The sequence below is a fragment of the Micromys minutus genome, assembly GCF_963924665.1.
Source record: "Micromys minutus genome assembly, chromosome: 9".
Taxonomy (NCBI): Eukaryota; Metazoa; Chordata; class Mammalia; order Rodentia; family Muridae; genus Micromys; species Micromys minutus.
The window spans coordinates 63,730,378-63,752,961 of NC_137978.1; the positions used below are offsets into that span (position 1 = coordinate 63,730,378).

General features: G+C 45.4%; 1 protein-coding gene across 11 annotated transcripts in view; it reads right to left on the minus strand.

The window, feature by feature from the left end:
• CAMTA1 (calmodulin binding transcription activator 1) overlaps positions 1–22,584 on the minus strand; it is a 773,163-nt gene that overhangs the window by 688,671 nt on the left and 61,908 nt on the right. Inside the window, exons 4-7 of one of the 11 annotated variants that reach the window (XR_013975130.1) lie at positions 18,123–18,206; positions 16,000–16,149; positions 15,518–15,623; positions 5,420–5,842 (exon numbers count right to left, since the gene is read on the minus strand). The exons of 8 other annotated variants lie outside the window; for them this stretch is intronic. Coding sequence is in view for 1 of the 3 variants with exons in the window: in XM_080921351.1 (XP_080777477.1) it covers positions 18,198–18,206 (9 nt within the window). In the remaining 2 variants the exon portion in view is untranslated. Of the gene's footprint in view, positions 1–5,419; positions 6,985–15,517; positions 15,624–15,999; positions 16,150–17,555; positions 18,207–22,584 lie in introns of those variants that run through there. 2 more of the 11 variants (XR_013975131.1, XM_080921351.1) reach the window with 2 other exon arrangements.

Here is a 22,584-nt window from a genome sequence, read left to right on the forward strand (position 1 = left end):
GGTTCAGCAGAAACCAAAGTAAGCCAAACATTTGCTTTCTATTAAAAGTCTAAATCAGAGGATTAAAAAACAAACCACTTTACATTTGACAGAAAGCAGCCATCAGATCAGCACCACAGTAGCATACTGACTGCCAGACAGCAATGACATTGGAGAAAGAATCAATTTAGGAGAGGATGGATGGATTTCTTTAAACTCTTCAAAAAGGGAGAAAATACATTTGAGCAAATCTTTTAATTATAGCATCTTCCAAAGAACCTACAAAGCCTTTCTTCTTCCCAAACCTAATGCTTTTTTAAAGGCAGCTTTGCCCCTTAATTCTACATGAAATATTCAGTACAGCATAATTAAATTTTATTCCATGCTATTTTTACTGGGTTAGCTGAAATAGAGGGTGCTCGCATCTTTAAAACAAACTTCCCAGCAACTTAGTTTGCATAGTAGCTGGTTCTCAAAACTAAACTTAAGAAGCAAAACCCACTTTAAATGCCTCTGCCAGTGCAGGGCAGTCACACGGGTACTGAATAGGCAGGCTCAAGCCCATGTCCCACCAACCTTCACACAAAGCTACTGACCCAGCCATTTCCCCGTCTTTGCTACAGGCACCAGGCAGCTCAGGTCCTCATTTCCAACTAGGCTCTGTTCGTTTTGTAGTATCTCTTTGGTGGGAAAGGCAACAGAAATGTAGAAAAGCACCATCTGTGGCTAAGAGGCCTGTGGTCTCACTATTTAGATAACTGGCTCTTGGTGAGTGGGGAATAGGCCTGTTGGTTTGGAATTTTTATACAAAATTTTTATACAAAAAAAAAATTTATACTGAAGTCATAATCACTCTTCCAGTTAGGACCAGTAAGTAGTTACAGAGTCCAACACAAGAGAGCGGTAAGTGTTAAGTATCTCCGATGGTTGATAGGAAAATCTCAGTCTGCAAAAGTAGCCAAGTACTAGGGCCATTCTCGTGGGCTCAGGAGGAAAAGAACTCACTGTAATGTAAAGCTCCCCTAGGAGCTCCCCTGGATTCTGCCAACCTGAGATTGTCTCTGTTGACAGAATTACAGAGTTCAAAGTTCATCCTTTCCAGCCAGTCTATGTTTTATAAAGAGGGCAAGCAAACCAACAACCATGATCTGCACAACAGACACTAGAAGTTGTAAGAACAGCCACCAGGAATTGACTCCAGACGGCTCTCCTGAACCTCAGGTGCCAGACTACAACAGGCAACACTCCAGACATTTTCAGCTTTAACGAGGCCGCTAGGCTTTCAGGGGATCAGAGCTTATCTCAATCCATTCGTCTTTACAGAGCCACCTTTACTACCAGCTGAAAAGGTCTTTGTGGCACATACCTTTAATCCCAGCACTCTGGAGCAGGGGCAGGAGAATCCCTCAACTCAAAGCCTGGTCTACATGGTGAGTTCCAGGACAGCCAGGAGTACAAATAAATAAGCAAGGTGGCACTTAGGAAGTGAAGGCAGGGGATCAGAAATTAAAGACTGTACTCAGTTATACTGCAACTAAGAAACCAGCTGGAGCCAAATCTCAAAGGAGCCAAAGAGAAAAGCAACAGATGCCACCTACCAAACTTACCAAAGTGGCTGACGCTTGACGCCAAGTGTGCTGTTAACAGAGCTATAAGCACAGGGAACTCTTTTCTGAGATGTTCTTAGGAATGGACATCAATCAGAAGTAAAGAGGAGCAAGGCACACCACAACAGTGTGTAATTTTCATAGGACAGGAATGCACAAGGTATTCTAATTTACCTGACGCATGGCCACCTCCATCATACATGCAAATATCTTCTCTGGAGATGCACTTATTTAAAAAATGCTGCACAATCTCTGCTGTCAAGGTTTATCTGCAGCACAGAGTGAACCCAGATCGCAGGGTAGCCAAGCCTCAGAGAAACAGCCCCAGCTACCCTGGAGCCAATTATGGTGCCACTGAGGTCAACACAGCCGTCACTTACAGATGAGCCTGTGTTGCCTGAGCCCTGGTTTCTTCAGGCCTAATATCAACTCCAGAATAGCTGATAAAGATCTAGAAGAAGGAAAGTGGCCACAAAGCATCAAAGAATTATTATGCATAAGCAGCCTGATAATCACCAATGTCTTCTCAATGCAGAGGGCAACAGCCTTTTCAAATGTGAATGTTATAGGAGCTGTGTGCTAGAGGTGCTGGGCTGCTTTCCCCCTCCACCAGGTCAACCCTAGGTCCTCTTCACCTGGCTCATAAAATAGGGGCAAAGCTTTCCCTTTCTCATCCTCGGCATTAAGAAGGCAGGTGACAAGTGTCTGGCACATCACTTTCTTAAACCGAAGTACATGAACCTCAAGGAGTTTCCATGTGTTTCAATAAACATACTAACACTAGCTAGCAGACTGGATTATGATGTGCATTAAAGAGGTTTGAACCGAGTTTTTACCTAAAGAAACATTTGGGGACCATTTATTCACTGAAAGCAGACATACTTCTACACTGTCTTCAATCTAAATGTATGAGAAGAGAGCAGAGCTGAAACTCGATGCCACGGGCCACCCCCCCCCCCAGGCTGCACGTATCGGCAGTGGTACAAACGGAGAATACTGACACATTAAGATGCCGGAGAATCTCACAAAGTATTTCTAATGTCAAATAGCCAGAGACATGGAATGAAGCCAAAGCAGAAGGTGGTCTGGGACAAGTGCCAGGTCTGCCTGCAATGAAACTCAGGTACTGAAGGCAAACATTTCAGTCTTCAGCAAAATGCTACGTGGACACCTACACCCGGTCTGACCCAGGTGCACTGACTATAAAAACACTTTTCAAGGAAACCCAGTGGTATCAAAGGAATTACCAATATGCGTAAACTCAGTCTCATCTTTATAACTTTATTGTTAAATTATGAAGCTGACTCAAAAATAAGGGTATTTTGCTTTTTAAGTGGCTTTTCTGTATCAAAGGCAGGGCTTGCTGTTAAGTGTACAAAACGTCTTTAGCAGCCATTCAGGAAGGCGGTCTGTCTGGCCCTTGACCTCATCTTTCAGCTTCATTCTCTTCAGAGTCAGAGACATAGGTGTGGCTTCCTCTCTACTTCACAAGGACCCACATAAGGCAGAACCACCTCTCTAGGCCCTAAGGCTGTACAGAGCTAGAGACATATTCAATGTCTGTTCTACCTGATGCCAAAATCCAGAGTAATAGAGTCTGGTCGGGGACCTCAGTGGAAAAGCTGGCTCCAGAGAACACCAGGGGGACAGATAAGGCCATCAAGACCTACCTACTCACCAAGTTTGAGCCCAGCTGTGTCTGTGCATCACACAAAGCTAGCAGGGAATACTTCTGTTACTCCAGGAACTGACAGCAATGCCCCTTCTCCAAAAGGCAGGGTAAGGAATTCATGTAAAATTATCCCACAGATCCCCCCGGGAAATCTAAATGCCAGCATGTTCTCCTACAGCAAGGCCACCTGAGAAGTCCCTCACTCAGAGCACTGCTTTCAACTTGAATGAAACTGTTACTAAGTCAACCCCAAGGTCCAGGCTTAGTGGAGTAACTGGCAAGAATGAAACAAGAAAAAAGACAAAATTCGAGTGGGTATAAATCAGCAACCAGGGCCTTCAGAATCACAAGGAAAAGATGGCAAAATAATCTCCATGTAAAGTGGCTCCTCTTTAAAGGCTCCTAGGTCAAAGTTCCTCTGCCTGATGTCCTCTGCACCAGCAGAGGGCACTGACCATGCAATCTCGCTTTAAAAGTGTATGATACATAATTTAAATACAGGAACACTGAATGCAAACTCAATTTTAAATGGATGAGGTGCTAAGTATGCGATTTTAACAGTGACTATTATTTCATTGAATCATATAGTGCGCGAGCGCACATACACACACACACACAGAAGCATATGTACATATGTAAATAACAGTAAACCAATCAGATCTTTACCATGATGAAAAGACATTTCAAAATAAAAGCAGACGTGAAGAACTTCTCTTCCATTTTAGTCCCATTCGACGTGTAACCTGGTCAACCTCTCCCAGCTCCTTTCACACCCACAGAACAGGAGCACCAACCGAGAAGGACAAGTCAGCGTCTTAATTTGAGAAACCTTGTTTGGTGAATCAGAAAGGAGACGCTGACCGTAACAAGATCATAGCGCATTTTATTGAGTGGAGCTGACACTTGGTTTTGTTTGTACTTCAGCCCCTCTAAGAATGAGCACGTGGTCATGCTCACCATGTGACAGCCGTTCTAAGCATGCAGCCTCATCCCTACTCCTGTACCCTCCAGCAGGATCTACTCATGCACACATTCTGAGGGGTCTGTGAGCTCGGCCGCCTTAGCCACTTCCTGGATTATATTCTCAGTTCAACAGCCACACTTCTTACCCTTCCACGGGAGAAGAGTGATTCAGAATCACTCGGTCACTTGCCTGGTGCAAACATCACTACTACACAGCTTTGTCTTCCTGGCTTGCTGTGTGACACAGAGGTCTGGCCTTTGCTTTACTTTAAAATGGCTGAGGCTGGTTTGATTGACATTATTGGACATTTTGCAGGTGAGGAAAACTTGGGTTTGATCAGTTCTTTGTCGTGGATTTAGTTCACTTTCTGTGTGTAATAAGCAGCATTCACAATGAGATGAACACAGACCCTAGAGAGGTTTGACTTCTGCATACCAGTCATCACACCAACACTACAGACTCACCTTGAGACAATGACCCCACGTCACAGGAGACTGGCTCCTTAGTCTTTGTTCTGAAATAAAAACTCAAGATTTGCAGGAGTAATATGGTACTGTGCCCTCCATCAATACACAAGGGTAGAGGGAGAGCAAAGGCTGCTGGGCCAGGACTTCTGTTGCTACTCTCTACATACGGACATGCACCCCGGGCAACAGGAATACCACAGAGTGTACCTACCCCATAGGCTAAGCCAGTCCTGGGACCACTAAGTCCTAAATTCTCATAAGGCAGCGATGACCAGAATGGTGTAGCCTCCAGCTCCGCTTGGTAAATGCTTGCTCACTAGACAGCACCTGGTCTACTAGAAACTGTCACTGGGATCACTAGAGAGCTGAGGAGACGATTCAGGGTCTCTGCTGCTTTTCTACCTTCCTGGACTCTCCTCAGTGATGGTGATGCTACGCCATGCCAGGAAGTGACTCATTCCTGTCTGCCTGCTGCTCCGCAGGCGGCACGGACACCACAACACATGGTGGCTCTGCAGCTCATAATCCCGCTGTCTTCGATATTCTGGAATCTTCTATCTCCCTAACTGCAAAACAAGACTTCCTACTCACGTTATCATTTTCAATGGCACACAGTACATAAACAGCGAGTCAAAGGGAAGACTGAGAAAGGACGCAACACTAGTGGCCCACTAGTTCACCGAACAGCATTTATTGATGTAACAGGAGCTGCCCTGTGTGTTGGAGACAGAGACAGCAATGGGCCCTGCTCTCAAGGAGCTTCCATTCTTCTGGGAGGCAGGAATCAACACACACAGGTCATTGCCAGGCGAGTGTTATTAAGAAGAGGGAAGTTGCTGGGGGCAACAGGGACACAGGGCACACAGGTGCAGGCCACTCCCCAAGGTAAGTAGCTGCCGTGCTCTCAGTCACTCTGGATGAAGAAGGATGGGTCACTTGAATCTATTTCACTTTTAGTGACATTCGGTTCATATACACTTAGGGTTTAAAATACAATTAATTGACTAATAGAACTGTCCTGAAGAAGATACAGAGCTGGTAAGATGGAAAGCTTCCCCTATGCGCTCTGATGGCCTCCTCCCCATGTGTCAGCCCTCATGGCTCCAGCTCTGGAGCCTCTTCTTGCTGCGCCCGTGAGCAATGCGGTGAGAGCCTGGAATAAACAGGTGTGAGATGGGCCAAGGCCGTCACTTCTATTTCTGTTTTTAACTGAAGAAAATGTGCCCTACTTCCAGAGGCAGAGAAAGAAGAGAACATGGGAATAAAGGCCAACCAAAGCATATTTTAAACACACATGAATGTGTATGTGTACATGTGTCTCTACCCCACACATGATCTATTTCCCTAAGATAATTCAAAATTGGACCTTATAGAAATGTCTTTTTGACAATGTTACAGTATAAATTTTATTAAGCTATATCTGAGAGACCACAAAACTTTTAAAGAAACAAATTAAAAGTTCAAATATATCGAGGTCCAAGCTCAATTAACACTAATTTTACAAGAATTTTTTACTTATGTGTTCAGCACATTCCTACAGTTTTTGCTGTTTTCTGACATGGCATCTCAGGGGAGCCATCCAGAATAGCATGTCTACCTGCACATTGATGGAGCAGATCCTTCTTTGAGAGTCTGCCTTGCTAGGGTGTCTGTGATGCACAGCCCCAAGAAGGCCGACTTAACTCCCACCACTTCAACTCGATACCACACACCAGTTTCCCAGGTTAGAAAAATGCAGTACATCAAAGGGATGTTTAAGGCTTATGTCAACGACACTTCCTAATCAATGTAAGGTCTTAACAAGCTGCCACTGACTTCCACAGTGACTCTGAGTCTACCCCAAAGTACACAAATGTAGAAAGGAAGCCTCCCTCAGTCAGGAGCTAGTGGGCAGCGCTGTGCGGCAGTGAGGGAAGCGGAGCACAAGCCTCACAAGTCATGAGACTTGTGCACATGAGTGAAAGGCGCGTGGCTGCCTCTCAGCCCTCACATCAGCACGGTGTGCACAGGACTGGGTCAAGGGGGGCTCAAGGCCCACAGCACCAGGCTATGCTCAGTGCATCACAGGCCTGAGTGTGAAGAGGACCCGTGGCCTTCGGCAGGTCACAGTCCTCATGGCCTATTTCCCCAGGTGTTATTCAACTGAATTAGCAACTTGAGCTACCAGCATAAATTGAAGATTTCAGCATAAATCACATGTGCATACACTGAGACATCTCTGGGGCCAGACAGCAGCTTCTGACTTGTTTCCATTGCTCTCTGCATATTTGCTTTCTGCTACCAAAATCTTAAGACCTGCATAAACAAAACAACATTTATTCTTCTCTTCTTTCACCCGAGGGACCTCACCCCATCATTTCTCCCGCCCCCACCCTGATTTCTTTTCTCACCACATGCTGGAGCCCAGCTGGGCTGGCAAAGAGGAAGAGGGAGGCCCAGCACCAGCTCCAGAGAACTTCCTCACTGCATGAAAGAGATTGTGACTACAGACTGTGACACAGGTCCTCATACTGGGGGCCACACCTGCGAGAACACTGAACTGGAGTCAACTGTACTGAGCAAAGCCTGAGAAAAGGTTTTGGTCCCCGCTGGCCTGCAGAGGCTGAGGAGGAGGGTGGGCTGGTGCAGCAAACAGAGCAGAACAGAGGCAAGCAAGGTCCCACTGGGTGGGGACATGCGGTCAGGGACCGGGGTTGTAGATGGACTCTCAGATGAGGACAAGGGACGGGCAGGCACTGCCTAAGGAAGAGCAAACACCAGCAAGTTTTTAAAATAAATAAATCACAAGTTCAAATGTTATACCTAAATTTGTTTTTGTTTTGTTTTAAGCACTCTAGAAGCTCAGATCTAAATTTAAAAAGGCAGTGAGCAAGGATCACTCGCTTTCCCAGTCTAGACAAACTGATCTTCCTTTCAGTAAGATTACCGTTCCATGAATGACAGTTAATTGTGCTAACACTACCTTCCACACCCTGAGCCTCTGGTTCTCTCCATGGCCCGTGACTTACAAGTGACAGAGAAGGCGGCCCTTGTTCTGCAGGGCCCACTGAAGTCTAATTCTCGTCTATAAGCAAAACCCTCTTGGTGGTGAGGAAAGTCCTGAACAAGCTGCAGTGGTCCAGCCATCGGAGCCATTTCCCACCTTGTTTCCAACGGCTCCTGCTGCCCTCGTTCCCCTCAGGCTCTCATTAGGGTAAAGAGCTGATGCAGGAGGTGAGCTGCATTATTTCTAAAACATGCTTCCTGAGCTCTTATTTTTTGGTGCAAGAATACATGTGGAAAACAACAGTCTGTGCCAGCACTGGAGCCCGGGCCCTGCCAGGCCACAGGCCCGAGCCTCACTCTCCTTTCACACTGAAAGACCACATGGCACACAGGCTCAAAATGGCTCTCGTAAACACTGTGCTTGAAAGATCTTGACAGGAACCCCTAGTTAACCTTAATACTGTAAGCCTACAGTAACCTCAGGGTTGGTAAGGAGCAGCCTCAGGGCCCCATCGGTTTTCTCCTGGGGCTCAGACTAAGTCTGCATTGCTGTTGGTATGAAAAGCAACAACAGAGTGAGCCGGGGCAGACCTGCAGGCTATCTCGCCTTTTCCCAGCTTTTAAGACTAAAAAATAGTTTCTAGACTGATCGATTTTTATTAATCTTCAAAGACTCAATGTGGGCCAAAGCAACACAAATATACAAACACACTAATTTGTGCATGTGCAGATATAAACTATATAATGATTAAACTTCATGGTAGAAGCTGACCCGGGCCTTGTCAAGAGGACCAGAAAGGACAAGGAGAGTGTGCACACTGCTGTCTGTACCACACAGACATGCCCTGAAGCTGCTAAAAAGCCGGCTTCTGTGGGGATTCAAACACCTTCAAGACTGTTGAGCTAAGTATTACTTACAGAATCTGAGGGATTTGAGGATTATGCCAAAATAAAGATCAGCATCTAAAGATACACGGAAATAAAGACAAAACTCTAAAGGCTACTCTCCCCTTGGAGAACTGTATGAACACTCACAAGGGCAACACCTTTATTAGCTGCTCCAAGAAAGGCCTTTTCTGAATGAAAGCAGACAGAAGGCACCAGAAAGCCGCCATGTGAGGAAGAGCCTTCAGAAATTATGGCCTATGTTTCTGGTGTTACTATGAGAAATTCTGCTCCAGAATTTCAGTGGGGAAGACCAGCCCTCAGATCACACAGATGTTCAGACTCGCCCCGCAGCAGAAGCTCAAAGCAGAGCCCCTAAGACACCTGTTTACAGACATCACAATCAGTGGGTGAAATACAGTGCAATCTACTTCAGCTCACTTCATTGACTTCTTTAAAGCAGCTCCCTTGGCACAGCTGGCACAGTCTGCCTGAGGTCTGTGTATGAGCACCATCACCCTCCAAAGTTCTAGCTCAAGCACCACTCTGAGCACCATGGAACTCCCAGCACTTCCTTAGCTCCTCCACTGAACACAACTCACAGCAGCCTCATCTCAGGTTAAGTCATGTCCTACTCCAGTCCAGGCCTGGCCTGCACTTAGCTCCTGAAACCAGAACCTCAAAATTAGTGATCAACTTTCTACCCTCTCGATTTCATCTGAAGCTGCTGGTACTGGGTCCCCACAGCTCTTAACGAGTCAATCCACGCTGATACCAGTGACGCCTCATTGGTGTCCTGCTTAAACCTTGGCAGAATCTGAAAGATGACCGCACCGTTTCTAAGGCCTTCTTGTCCACCTTCTCTGCTTGGTTCTTCACTCTCCCTCCTCCTTAACACAGCTCAGGGGTCCATGCTCAGACCTGTCTTTCCCTGGTTCCCTGTGCAGTAGTGTTAGTACTGCTCCAGAGAGCCGAGGCCTCTCCTCTGAGCTGCACAGACACACGACAGCTGTAAAAGCTGATCTGCCCAAATCACAGCTCAGGTACTCTCCTTGTCCCTCTTCCTCATCTGCCATTCTCACAGTCTTCCCAGTTCAAGAGACTGCATTCTTCCAGTTTGTGTTTAATGTTGACATCACAACTCCATGAGAACCCATATATCAGCTCTTGCTGAACAGCTCCTCATACCCGGCACCTGACTATACCTGACTAATCCGCTTTCATTCTCTCCCTTACTGGGCTGCCTGCTTCCAGGCTCCTAAGTCAGTGAGAAGCAGAACTTTCTAAAAAAGGGCCTGAGGCAGCTACATGGTCTGCTGGGCTTCTGACAGTCCTTCCTGAGTAGGAGCTGCCCTGCTGGTCACTGTGAGGCTGAGACAGATGCATGAGGTAATGGGCTCTATCCCAACAGGATGACAACTGAATCTGAACTGTGATGTGCCAGAGTATCTATCACTCATGTTCCTCATCCTATTTAAAAATGTAAATGGCACTGAGCTTGCTGGCTATACCAAAATGAGTATTGGGATACTGTGTGCAGACCCGGCCCTAGACTCTGCCTATAGTGGGGGGGTAGGGGTGTGGGTGTTCACCCGTGGGGGTGCAATCACTCATGTATGTGCAGGTAGAGGCTAGAGGCTGACTGGCTCCAGGTGTGAGCTTCTGTTGCTATCACCTGATTTTCTGAGACAGAATCTCTCACTAAACTTGGACTTCACTTCTTTAGCTACACTGCCTGGCCAGTGTGCTCCAGGGATCTGCCCTATACACAACCTCCCTGAAGCTATAAGAAAATCTAGCTAGATTCAGGTCCTCTTGCTTGTAGAGCAGATATTTTACACACGTAGCCATCTCCTTGGACCTTAAAGGGCTCTCTTCCTGTTTTTCTTCTACTAAAAAAAAAAAAGAAAGAAAGAAAAAAGAAAGAAAAAAGGATGATGGCTTCTCATTCAGCAAAACTCAAAATGCCTTAGCCAGGTGTGGCGCTATACATCTGTAATCCTAGCACTCAGGAAGCTGTGGCAAAAGAATGGAGCATTTAAGGCCAGCTTGGGGCTACATATTAAGTTGCAGGTCAGCTTGGACTACATAGGTAAGACACTGTCTCAAAAACAAGCTTTACCTATGACCTGTAAAGCCTCCCAGAATGCTACTACTGGTGCCTGCCTGGCCTGTGGTGCTCAGTCCTTACCTGTCCAGCACCAGCAGCTGTCCTCCTCACCTCTTTCACTGTGGCCAGCCCTGCACACATCTTGGGGCCTCTGCTTTTGGGCTGTCTTACCTACTTGGGATGCCCTCATTCCCAATCTCCATGGCTTACTATGCATTATCAACAAATGGGAGGCACATGCTCAAGTCATACCTAAATGAGAGTGACAAGAGCACTCTCAGACCCTGGGCCACAGGACACGGTTTACCTCATTGCGTTAACCTGTTGCTGCTAATTATTAAAAGTAAACTGGTCAGAAAGCTTCATTAACACAAAATCTGGAGTTAGGTTAGAACACCAATAGCAGTGCTTACTCTGGTGAGGTGGACAAGTTAGCTCTGCAGTACCCTGGCTTCTTCACCACGGACCTGGGAACAGAGTGGGACAGATCATGCTGTGTGCTGGAGGGGAGGTCTGAGAGTTAGTACATGGAAAGCTAATACATATAAACCCTCTTACTGGTACTTGATTTTTGTTTCTTGTTGCTTTTCCCCAACCAGCAAAGGTCTTCAAGAGGAAATGTGGCTTGTGTGACTGCTCTATTCCAGGGACCTAGTCAGCTCACACTAGACCTCTGGTAACAGTTTAAAAGAACAATGAATAAACACTAGGCATCAATCCCTTTGGAGCTGTCAGGAGGGTGAAAAACTTTCTCCCAATCTACACCATGAAGAGTAGGCCACTTAGCTTGGGACTTGGCTCACACCTGTAATCCCAGCACACGGGAGGATAAGACGGCATGGATACAAAAATAACATCAGCTTAAGTCAAGGAGGGAGATTTTATCCGCCACCTTAAAAAAAAGAAAAACAAAAAGCACACCATTTTGGGTAGTCTTGTAGACTCTGCCCCTCCCTGAAGAAATGAGTGTCTTTGCTACCTTGAAGCAAGACACAAGCACCACTTTCCAAGTAGCAAGAGTTTAACTTATAAGCTGGAAGCCTCCTGCAATCTTAAACTCTGAGCTCAAGTTAAAAAAAAAAAAATTGTTTAGTCTGCCAGGTTCAAATTCACAATGCACAAAGCTGACTGAATGTGACACTGGCACTGCCCTACACAGATCATGTGACACTGGCACTGCCCTGTGACACTGCCTGGATACTACCATGATCTGAACAAATATCACAGAACAGTTTACCAAATACTTAAGGCTCCCAAGCAGAGGCAGATGAATTTCTCACCAACCCTGAGACAAACACTCTGTTCAAAGGACATCCCAAGTCCTCCGGGTGCAGCTGTCTCACATCTACACGTGTATTTCCCCCAGGCTAATCGGCAGTTGTTCTTAGATGGTATTGATAGGTTAAGTCAGATCCAAGTTCTACCATCCTGGGATAATACATGTTCTTTCTGGGGAAGCTATACAGAAGGGATGGCAGAGATACCAGTGCTCAGCAAAGGTAGGATAGGCTTCTAACCTCTGAGATAACCCCGAGAAATACAAGTCTTCAGGACTGGGGTTGCACAGCAGCAAATGAGGCATTAGTGGAGCAGTGTTGTGTAAAACTGCCGCACCTGCACGGATGCCTTCAACCCTGGTGCCAGACTGAGGAAATGAAACCTGGCAGTAGAGGTCCTAGAGGTCCCAGTGAGTGTCATGCACCCCAAGCATGGCCTGCCTAGTTCCCTGTACTGCTCTGGCTTCCTGTGATGGTCATGGGAACGGATGGAAGTCCCTGGAGGTCCTGAGTAGTGTAAGATCTAGAGAGGTCTTTTTTGTTAGCCTTTGTGCTTGTTGTGTGTTTTAAACCTGCACTTGATTAACCATTGAGGTCCCTGTGACATAGCAGAGGCCTGCTGTGAGGCACCTGAGGCAGGCAGCCTGAGTCACATCTCAGCTCTGCACTTCAGGTGTTGCTGTACTGTGCCAACACCTGAAGCGCCAGGTTGCTGCTGCTCTACTTTAACACTGTACTTAGCTGATAGTCCTAAATAACACTCTGTCAGCTTTTGTAAGCCGGCACAAAACCACACGCCTTGTGATCTACCAGCTGGGCCGCAGTAATGCCCTTGACTGGAAGCTTAAAAGCTTTGGTCAGGACGTCCCTTTGATGTATTGTCTTTCCATATCAGACTGCAATGATTACCCCCAGATGTGTCATCACATAGAGTGCTACCAAAATTAGATTACGGCCAGCTAGTGAGACTCCCTCTCCCCTTTGGCACCACCATGGAGGCGGCTACTCTTGCCTTTGTCTGCAGGATCGAGACGACATAGCTCTTAGGTTTACAGGATGCAGGGATAAGAACCATCTGCCTGGTCTGGTATTTCTTTAATTAAAACTTTAATTACAGATATATCTCTGCACAGATACGTGCGGTCTATCAGCGCCTGCTCTTAATTACCTGCACTAATGAGAAATGAAGAGCTAGCATTCGCTGAGTGTCTACTATGTGCAGGAACGTGTGGTGGGGCCTAAGGGGAGCCCAGCAGGTGATTCCCAGAGACAAGACTTGGGCCAAGAACTTTACCTGTCCTTATTTACTTTCCTCAACCTGTCCTTTGGCACCATCTCTGGAAAGATGAAGCATTAAGAAACAGAATCCGCACAGGAGAAGGAAAAGGACTGGAAGTAAAGGGTCAGCCACTCCCACAGGACTATGGCCACCATCTTCTGGTGGAATCAGTCACTGGGGATGAGAACTACAAGCTGCTGCCATTTCCATGACATCCCCCTAAGTCTGATGCCATCTTCTTTATCAATACACTTTGGCTTAGGCAGACCTTCATGGGGAATGACACAGAGAACTTCCCACAGCCACAAGGGCAAATCAGGAGGGCCCCAAAGGTCACCAGAACAAAATATTCAGATCTAGGGACTCACACAGAGCCACTACACTCCAGATGAGACCTCTGCTTCCCTCAGAACCACCTTAACCTTACATCACTTGCTCTGGTGGAGGGAAAGAGGAAGATTAATTACTCTGACTACTCCACCAACACTGCTGGAAGTAGGCAGTTAATGCCAAGCTTCTGTGCTGCCATGTTTGCTGCTCTGCCCTAACACAGGACTGGTGTGGCAGCAGAAGGGGCAGTGGGTGTGAAGGCTCTCCCTCTCCGGAGAAGATTCCTCATCACCAAAATCAAGGGGTTCAGCACGGGTGATCATCTCCCTTACAGTTTAAAAGCTTACACAGCAGCTAAGTGAAAGCCCAAGGTAAAAAGCCCCCAATGAGCACCAGCCTGTCCTAGTGCCTAAGCTGCAGGCACTGCTTGGTCCCGCTGACGTAAAGCACGGTGCTTCTCAGCCTACTGAATAAAGCCCATGTGGCAAATAACCCAAGTCCTTAAGATGAACAAAATTGGGATAGACAACCACAAGCACAGCCTAACTATATTCAGGCTAATGAAGGGTGGCACCTACTCCTTTAAAAACAGACACAAAATATACTTTTAAAAGTTCACTGGAACATCTACTATGTGCTAGGACCCCTGGAGGATTTGTAAATATATTACATACATCGTGATGACAGGTACACTGTAAATGCCAGGGATTTATTGGGGGGGAGGGCGCAGTGCAGAGCTATGGAGGAAGGAGAAAGAAAACCCAAATGTACAAGACACGAGAGGAAGGAACAGTGGCAGAAGGAGGAAGCAAGAGTGGCCTTTGTGGTGCTTACTTCTAACTGTTTGATACAATCTATCGTCTAGGAGGAAGGTCTCCATGACCAGGTTGTCTTGTAGGTACATGGGTCAGGGATTGTCTTGATACCTTAACTAATATAGAGACTCTGCCTGCAAGCAGGCAGCTCATTCCCTGCCTCTAAGCACAGAGCACCGGCTGAGTACTAGGTACCCGTGTGCCTGCTGTTCTCAGCTCCAGTGAGGACCTGATGTAACTAGCTGGCTCAAGCTCCGCTGGGACTTCCCCAGTGTTGGCCTGAAGCTAGAAGATGTGAGCTGAAACAAACCCTTTTCCCCTAAGCTGCTTTCTGTACGTTTTTGGTTTTATACCGTAGCAACAGAAATGAAACCAGGGACCTCTACTTCAGGAGCCTCGGAACATAGGCACAAGCCTGATTTTTGTGATGGCTGCTCACTCAGGACTGTTGTGCAGAGCAATGATAGGGGCTTTAGGTACTGGCTAGTGTTGGTTAAACAATGAGGGGAGACCCATTTTAGTGTGCAGTGTAATCTGCTCTCCAAGTAACATCATTAGCCCATACATTCCAGAGAGACATTTCCATGTGTGCAAATCATTTACCTGTTTTGTTCTTTCTTTATAAAATACACTTCTAGAATTTTTGATCAGTGGTTCTCAGCTAGAAAAAGATCAGAGCAAGGGTAGAGCACTGATCCCAGTGTTTCACCAGCTATGCAAGGGACTCTGGATACACATGTAGGACAAAGGTTTCTGTTCCCTGCAAAGCCTTACTAAGCTTAGGGCAGCTCTGTTACTGTCTGATGACTGAGGAAGAGTGAACCCAGATGAGGCCCTGCAGCCAAAATGGCAAAACTGTGCTGTGCAACTAACGTGTGTCAGTGAAAGCGGCTTAAGGGCCGTGGGCCTGGGAGTGTGGAAACCTACCTGAGCAGCAGCTCACTCTGCCAGGCCCTCCTGCCTCCTTGGAAATCTGATGATTACAATGTGTAACAGAACTGGGAAGGACACCTAATACATATTCTCACACATGGTGGCAGTGAGGCCATTTCCCTTGACTTAAGAGGACACTCAAGACTTCTGCAGTTGAGAAAAACACTGGGCAGCACAACACCCTGACTTGCAATACGCTAGCTGTAGGGCTTACCAAGGGAAAGTGAAGGGTGAGTCCAGCTAACCAGGCAAACAGTGACTCTGCCTCTCTACTCTTCTTTCCTTCATCTCCAATGTCCAAAACAGGTGAACAAAATAACCTTTAAAAAAAAAGGAACAGGAGTGGTGAGGCTACTCCTGGAAGCCGGGCTCTGAGAGACGAGGTCGTGGAGCTCTGCCCTGAGCTTGCCTCGGTTGCGGGTGTCCTTACTCACCATGTCTGTGGGTCTTCTGTTAGGACTGAGGAGGAAGGGCTGGAGCCCACTTTGCCTGAGGTGTGCAGCAGGCACATCTGCCCACACTGCTCTTAGCGCTGCTCTACAGACCTCACACATCGACTGCTAGGACTCACCATGATCCTGTGAGTGGGTGCTATCACTGTCACCCCATTTAAAGAGGCAGTAAACTCAGGAATAGGGCGGCTACATAATGTGCTGCAGTCAGAACACTTGCAAGAGGCCAAGGTGGGATTCGAACCTCAGCAGCCTGGCTCCACAGCCATGGTCCTGGCCCTTCACCACGGGGTTCACTACCACTGCCTCTTGGCACAGCCATAGGATGAGGTTCAGTTTCAAAAGCACCTTTCTTCTGAGTTTTCAGTGTGTTTCATTTATCCTCCCAACAACCCTAAAAAAGCAAGTAGGAGACATACAGCATCTGTATTTCATACACAATACAATGGAAGCAAGAAAACGGCATACAAACTCCTACCTAGGCAGCCAAGCTCCTAACTAACGGTTTTCAACCCAAACTCATGTCTTCTGAAATCTCTGTGATGGAGTTTCTAGCTCTGTGAACTGCCTTAGCAGATGTGAATGGCATGTCCAGGCCTTCATCGTGCAGAGCAGACTCTCACTCAGATACTAATCCCCTCAGTGAGTCACAATGACATGGACAATATCTATGGGGTGTACAGCCTGGTACAAGTCCTAAGTGCCAACCCAGAACTATTTTGTTTACACCTAAGTTACTAGCTTTCTGAAGCAAAATGGTTTTATCTTCAAAATGTACAGTTATCTAGTCTATTTAATCACAGTGACAGTGAAAATGTCACTTCTACATCTATTAATGTGTCCTCGGCTCCTACTAGATTTATGAATAAAGTACTAGACTCTAGGGAGCCAACTGTCAACAGGGAGCCTGTGACTCCCTTGGGCACCATGAGGCAGCTGAGGGAAGAGGAGTCACAGCACCAGCACCGCCACTCTCTGAGCCCGTCACTCATGTCAAGGGTCAGTGCTAAAGGACACAGCACCCAACAGTCAAAGGACACAACTAGGATGAGGAGGGCTCTGGGGAGAAGAAAAATTCTGTACAACTGTACCGTGCATTATGATGTGAATCTTTTTTTAATCACAAGAATCGTCAAGGTTCAGCCCCTAATTCCCAGGACAGGTAAAGTCCCAGAGGCTGCATATCAATCACAGGAAACTTTATTTCTTTCTATCTCTCAACTCTAGCGTTCTGCAAATCTGTGACAAGATACCCAGCAGGCCAGAGGCAGTGTTCCAGGGATGTAGGTGTAACAGGCAAAAACAAGCTCAGAAGCTCCAAGTGCAAGAGCCCTGGTCACCAACAAGCAGCTTCTTGTCCTCTGTGGTTCTAATGAATGATGTAAACATTCGAGAGTATCGACCAGCTCGGAAAGGACTAAGCGATACTTCAGTGCTCACCTAGAAATCTCAGCTGTGAGATCTCAAGTGTGTTCAGTGTTAATCTGTGCTCCCTGGCCATACTAAGAACTACATTTGGCGAGTGGTATTTTATCAGTTCAGAGAACTGAGTGTTGTTTTAAAGTTTGTTCTGCTTTATTTTTAAGGTAAATGCAAAAACAAAAACAACAACAACAACAACAACAACAAAAAAAAAAAAAAAAAAAAAAAAAAAACTATATTAACTTGAAAAATAACCGTAAGGGTAAATGGCGTATAGGGTCCACCAGAGCTGGCCAGATTTCGGCAAAGACAAAAAACATTGTGGATCAGGTAAACCATTGATTTCCCTTATGTTTAAAAGATATAGATAATTAAGAACTGGAGAAAGGTGAAACTTAATGAGATAACTGTATTCTAGCCTTTTAATGACATAGTTTAAACTTTTCTTTCAGGAAAACTTGAGAGCACAAAGCACAATTGAAAATACACGGCATCAAAGAGAACAACAACTGGAGCTGCTGCTGTTTCTCAGGGAAGGAGGCAGCAGGGTTGTGTGAGGGTGTGATAAGTGTGAGCGTGTGTGTGCATGGGAGGGGTGGAATGAGAAGGAAAACTTCAGGCTCCCAAGCATGTATATGTGAGCAACATGTAAACATCAGCTAATTCATAGTTTCTGCAAAACATGGACAGAAAAGGAAATACCCTACATGGGGAAATGCACTCATTAAACTTAAATTTTAAAAAGATGAAAACACAGATTACACTTTATTCTTAAAAATCAAAATGAATTTAAATACAGAAAATGAAGACAGCATTTTGCAACTTTATCACTCAAAAGAGAATCTCTACTTGAGGAAATCAGTGTGCTGTGCTTGGAGAGATGAAATGTTACAGCTTGTACACCAAAATTAAAAATGAAATTAAATTAAAAAATGAAATGGTTACCAAGGTAATGCAGGTCAGGGGATCAAAGGTGAAGGGTCACACATTATTAAAAAGAAATCCAAAAGGGCGGCTGCATCATGATCTCTGCAAAACAAAGGAGCTCCAGTAAGTACAAGCAGCATCTCTCAGACAACAAGCAAGCTCGCGCGGCTCTCCCTGAAACTGAACAGTCATCCCTGATTCCATGGAGAGCCATTTTTATTCCGGCACAAAACCAAATTTTAATCATCTATTACCAAACAAAGAAGAAAACAAATATTTAACCAATCACATTAAAACCTCAAATATTCCCAATCGAGAGTGGCTAGGAAGTGCCAGCATTTCATTTTAGTTGGAATCCACACCCTGGTCTGTTTTCTGGAAATGACAATGTTTGATAAGTTGCCAACATATCAAGAATCTAATTTGGTCACAGCATGGTGAGTTGATTTTCTTTCTTTCTTTTTTTCTTTTTTTCCTTCTCCTCAAGGAATGAGTTCCAAAATTGAGTTTTTGCAAATTTCTTTCATTTGAAGTAGCTGCATAAAATTCCCATTATTGAAACATTTAGTATAACAATAATCTAGAAGACAGCAATAAAGTGATACATGATAAAATAAACTGTATAACTATACCTATTAAGTCTGTTCCCACATTCAACTTTCACTGCACATGGGAAAGGACATTTTAAGCAAAATAACAACTTGTTAAGTCTGCTGGAATCGTGCAGTTAGCAGGGGCCTGACATGAGGAAGAAGCAGGGAGTGAGGAGGATCTGACAGGCTTCATCTCTCAACCAGTGTTTTACTCAATTCCACTAACAAACTACTTCATGTTCCTACAAACAAGAGGAAAGCCACGGCTTGGTTTGAAATTTAACACCTAGTTGTGGCACATAACTGACGAAGGTCACAACAAGCTGAACAGTGACATGGCAGTAAATGCTCACTCCCTGAAAACTGATCAGCAGACAAAGGACAAATGTCCTGTCTCTACTTTGAAAACTAAACCTGAGCAGGTCATTTTCTCATTCCGGATCCAGGGTTCTTATGCTGACCAAACAGTGCCTAAGACCTGCACACACTGGCCGCCATCTGAGGGAGGTGAAGAGCAGCAGGCGAAGGGAATCTGGTGTGGCGAGCACTGAGAATCCCGTCTCACCAGCACTTCCACTCACTGGCCCACCTTAGCCTCGAGCCACCACATCCCACACTTTATCCCCAAGGAACGCACCTCCCCATATCCTCCTACAGGGAACAACTAACTGTCCAAAGGACTTGTTAAAAGGAGTCAGAGATTCATTCTAGTGGCTTATGGCAACCAATAAAATAATTTTGCTTCCTCTAATTAGGTTTTGTTAAAATAACTGCAAATCGCATGCACTGGATTCCAGAGCATTAATGCCTTAAGGCTTCATCTCTAAAATCACTGCTCTCTCTCCCATAAGCTGCACAGCTATGAAGAGTAAACTAGTGTTCTGCTTGCAACACTCATCTCACACAGCCTGGCACATACACATTGTTGCTGGAAGGCATGCAGACAGCGTGGACACTGCAGAAGGAATCAACACCCCATCAAAACAATGCACACGGTGCTTCAGCAGGCATCACTGAGCCCATTTCAGCATGTTTGTAGCACAAGGCAAAAAGTTAGCAGTGTGGTATTAACTCAAGTTTTGTTTCCCTAGACTACTTTATATTAAAAAGAAGCACCAGGCCTGTTCAGAACAAGTAATGTATGTAATACATCCACTATTAAACATCTATTCATAATATCTTCTTGACAATAAGATGACTTCTAGATGCTTTTTTAAAGTCTTCTAAATCATTCTTAAAATTCCATTCCTTACAGAAGCAGCTCCCCAAATTTCTGCCTATTATTCATCAGTCCCAGTCAGAAGTGTTAGGCACAGACCACCCAAGGCTAATGTGACTTCCAAGTTGTCAGGTGTTCCCTAGCACATCCTGACCTCCCGTGGGAATGGACATGTGCTTCCTACCTAAACCCATGGCAGCTCTGACAGCCTTTGACTGTAACTGTGCTCTTGCTGACAACAATCCAGCTGGTTTTTAAAATAACAATCAATTAAAAATTTTAACCAGTGCTTTCTTCTTTGGGGAGAAGGTAAGACCAGAGGGAGTTTACTATAATTCTAACAAGCACCTAAACAGGAAGGTAAAGGGTTCACACTGCCACTGCCAGCAAAGACCAGCACTAGATTCTGAGATGTGGAGAGCAGCTCTAGGCCCACAGCACCTGCAGAGACCAGCATGGGACACCCTCAGGCGGTCACCTACTTGATCCAACACCACTGTTCTGGAACACAAGCTCTAGGAGGTTCAGAGATAGACGGCTACAATCTTCATCCAAGGCACTAGTCTACACTGGAGTTATGTGTTTCCCTTTAGAATTTTCTGCCTTTTAGACCATTCCCAGGCCTCAAGCAGCAGTAGACCACCTCATAAACCAAAAATACCCATCTTCCTTTTCTTCTCCAGAAGTATCCCTTAACTTCACTAAAGCCACAGTCAGCTCATGATGAAGACCTCACTGAAGTAACAGAAAACAGACTTAGGAGTTACTCCCAGAGAGCTAAAGAACTGGAGAATTGTTCTATCAAGCTAGGACAGAGCTCTAGACCACCTCAGGGAAACTACAAAGCTACAGTTTGTCTCTTTCCACAACTAGTAAGAGAGTTAAACAGTAAATGTTCAGAACCTCTAACCAGCCTCCAAACCCTTCTATGTATCTTAGATCTAAATCTATGTACCTACTGCTTAGCAGGATGCCCCAGGGACTCTCAGTCGACTGTCTGGGATATGCTTAACGGACAAATTCAATTCCTTTTCTCTACAAATCTATGAGCAAGAGGAACAGCTCACTTCTCAGACAGAGCAAAGGTCTGCTAGAGGAGAGAAGTGCTGCCATGTTTCCCTTAGACATTAACTTCTGAAGTAACAAATACAGAAGAGCTGGGAAGAAACGTACAATAAAGAACTGAAGAAATTCAGAGTGAGGAAGGGTCTGAGAGAACTGAAAAGCCCATCAAAATAGAACCCTAGATATTTTTCTGGTTCTTTGCAAAGTGGCTCTTAATGCTGTTGTGTAATGCTTTCTTCAGCAGACATTAAGTTCAGCAAGCATGTGTACTGATCAAAAAGACAATTAGCAAAAAGCTGATTAAGGTGATGGGGCAAATTTTATTGTTTTTAATCTATAAATATAAATACATAAATCCCGTGCCATTTTGTAGCATCAAAGGTACTATTCAGTTAAGTGTAGACTACAATTCCACTCCTAGTTGGTATATGTTAGTTTGCCCTACATGGTAGAAATAGAGCCTACTCCAACACCAGAAAGAGAAGTGGTTGGCTTCTATGTCTGCAGTCCCCATGTTCGCAGGCCCTATGTTTGACTCAACATACAATATAGCCTCCTTTCCTTTGTCAAACATCACTGTGTCTTCTGGTTTTGCAAATTTTCAAAGCACCAATCTTCTGTTTCATGTCTCTAAGATGAACTAAGATGTCGTGGTACTCACTACAAACATGATGGAACACTCTCCTACAGTCACGGCCCTTCCTATAGTCACGGCAATCACAGCATTCTTACTATAGCCGTTTTCAAAAGAAAAAAAAAACTAGGAGGGGGGAGAGACTAGGAGGGGGGAGAGACTAGGAGGGAGGAGAGACTAGGAGGGGGGAGAGACTAGGAGGGGGGAGAGACTAGGAGGGGGGAGAGACTAGGAGGGGGGAGAGACTAGGAGGGGGAATATCTCACTATATAGCTCTGGCTATTCTCAACCTCATGACAGACCAGACTAGCTGCATATGCCTCCCAAGTCCTGGGATTAAAATTGTCTGCTATCACACCTGCCCCCACTCTATTCCTTTGTGGGAGGTACAGTATAGCACACACCTGTAACCCCCAAATTAAGCAGGCTGTGGCAAGAGGACTTAAGAGATCTCAGCCAAGATGGGATATGTAATAAGATAAGAAAAAGAAATGAAAAGGCAATGGAGAACCGGAGGGAGGAACCGTGGGAGGAACGGCCATGCCCATGGCATTGAGGCTGCTCATGGCAGGTACATACTGAACAGTTTTCACACACACACACAGACACACACACACACAAACACCCCACTGTGCAAAGTAGTAGCACATGGTCTCATGTGCAAGAATTAAATAGTCAACCTCAAAAACTTAAAGTAGAAGAGAGGTTAGCAGAACCTGGGGTTTTTGGCTGGGGGTACAAGAGAAGGAATGACAGTGTGTATCTGTTGCTCTGAGACATGACAAACTCATGATAGTCCTCTACTTCAACCTTCCCAAATACTGTAATGTTACAGACATGAGCCTGGCTAGGAGTAACTTCTAATGTTCTGTAACAGAGGAGTGAATGATGGGCAACAATTATATATCTCAAAATAGCTTTAAAAGATTCTGAATATTCTCAATACACACGCACACACCCTCGAGTTAA